Consider the following 2047-nt stretch of genomic DNA (forward strand, 5'->3'; position numbering starts at 1 on the left):
TAAAAAAGCACCCGTAACCCTTCAAATTTTCACAAACAGAATTTTAGGTACTGACACGCCTTTTCAGCATTATCAGCAAAGGTACAGGCTTTACAGGCGCACAACGTACACAGACTAACTGCCCTTTTACCGCTTCGTCATCAGCCCTAATGCCCTAGTCTGTCAAATCGCTAACCGACTACCCCCCTTCACACACACACACACACACACACACACAGACTTCAGTCCCTGTGAAACCCCTTCACATACCACTTCACAATTCCCAGCTATCTGTAAATTAGCATCCGTACCCCCCCTCAAATTCACACAAACAAAACTTTATGTACCACAACGTGTTTATAAAGCAACATGCAAGCTTTACAGACACATCAGGCAAGCGTGCCAAACTTAGCACTCGTACCCCTTCAATGTAACATGGACCCCGCCCCGCCCACACACACCCTCGTCCTCCTCCCCATGTCCTGGGGCACCAAACAGGTCCGCACACATGGTTTGTCCCAGTACTCCAAATGCATTCGCACATACTCGTAAAACTGCCAATAATGCTCAGTGCTCAGTGATGGTGCCGGGAAACGCGACCATAAACACGCGCACACTTGTTCTACGCGTCATCTGCGTGGTGCCTGGAGGCAGCAGGCCGTTGCAGCTGTCCACCACCTGCTGCAGGTCCGCCTCCGCCATTCGGCAGAGCACAAAGCCGCGCTGCAGCATGTGCTTAGCAAAGTCGTCCAGTGCCGAGGGAGTGCCCCCCTCACAGCAGCAGCGCCATGCAACTGGTTACCGTGTCTTCATAGGAGCCAAGAAACTCGCCACTCAAGTTCTTGCACACCTGCACAGGTGCTGCTGCTCTACCACCCAGCCCCACCACCACGCACACCACATGCCAGGGCTACCTCATCGGGCAAAGCTGTGAATTTCATCACACGACCCGCCTCTCAGCAGCGGCGCATGCCAGGTTTACACCGCGTGATAACATGATTCAGGTCTGCCAGGTGGTACGGACCACTCACATCTACACCACGTAACGCCGCGGAATGACGGCAGCGCCAGAGGCACACCCCAGCCACTTGCCCAAATGCAGCGAAACAATGGGGTGCACGGCGGGCCCTGCGCCAGGCGGCTGCAACTGCGCCCTGGGTGATGCTGCAGCCGACACGACCAGGGCCTTGCTGCGTGCGGGCGGTGGGCTGTCGTACGTTTTGGTCAGCACCTTGCCGACACGGCCACTGCTGTGGAGCGTGGCCAGCTGCGGCGGGTAGGCCTGCAGGGTCTGCCGCTGCTCCGAGATATAGCCGTGGCAGAGGACGTTGCGCAGCAGCGCGTGGAACCAGTGCAGCCCAACCTTGGCATCCCCGGTAGCTTGTGCCCGGTGCGTCTTCTCGAAGTTGGCCTTGCTGCTGTGGCTGTTGCAGCGGTGGTCCAGGGCCTGCAGGTAGATGAAACACCAGGCGCTGTGGTCAACACAAAGGAGGCCAGAATGCACAGGTGCACGCATCTCCACTTGAAATCGTATGTGGTTGGGTTGACGGGTGAGCAGTAGGTGCCGTTAGAACACGCCACGATGTATGCAGGCACACATGATGATAATAGTAGTCCGTCAAACACATGATGCTGGCGCATGCTCAACATCGTCCCTGGCATTTGTACCTGCGTAAACCAGTCCGTCCCCAGCAGCACGTCCGGCTTGAGCACGAGTCCCAATGGCATACTCCAGGCCGGTTCCGGCCCGGTTCCGACCTAACGGGTCCAGTTAACGAGATGGGTAACCGGTCGGTAGGATAACCGGGCAAACCGTTATCCGTTAACCGTCCCCAGTAATCGGTAACCAATGTCGGTAACCTGGCATGAGCAAAAATGCATTTCTGATTGCAACCAGTTTCTTTGTGACAATGCCCATTGTCACAAGGTTCATGCCCACGTGTCACACCCCGACAAGCTTGAGGAGGTTAAGGCAATGTGAATGCCGGGTGACAGGGGTGACAGTCTTGTGCAGGCACATTTGGAGACTAGTTTACACTGAGATTGGGGTGATGTTGGATTAGAATCA

The 2047-nt window shown here is 55.7% G+C and overlaps 1 protein-coding gene across 1 annotated transcript in view; it reads right to left on the reverse strand.

The window, feature by feature from the left end:
* Positions 1–546: 546 nt before the first annotated feature.
* The window catches only part of VOLCADRAFT_99791 (uncharacterized protein), a gene marked incomplete at both ends in the record, with an annotated part of 10092 nt that continues 8591 nt past the window's right edge, over positions 547–2047 (reverse strand). Inside the window, 2 exons of the mRNA XM_002958477.1 lie at positions 547–750; positions 1019–1426. Coding sequence (XP_002958523.1) covers positions 547–750; positions 1019–1426 — 612 coding nt within the window. The remainder of the gene's footprint in view (positions 751–1018; positions 1427–2047) is intronic.

This window comes from Volvox carteri (genome assembly GCF_000143455.1).
Source record: "Volvox carteri f. nagariensis unplaced genomic scaffold VOLCAscaffold_95, whole genome shotgun sequence".
NCBI lineage: Eukaryota > Viridiplantae > Chlorophyta > Chlorophyceae > Chlamydomonadales > Volvocaceae > Volvox > Volvox carteri.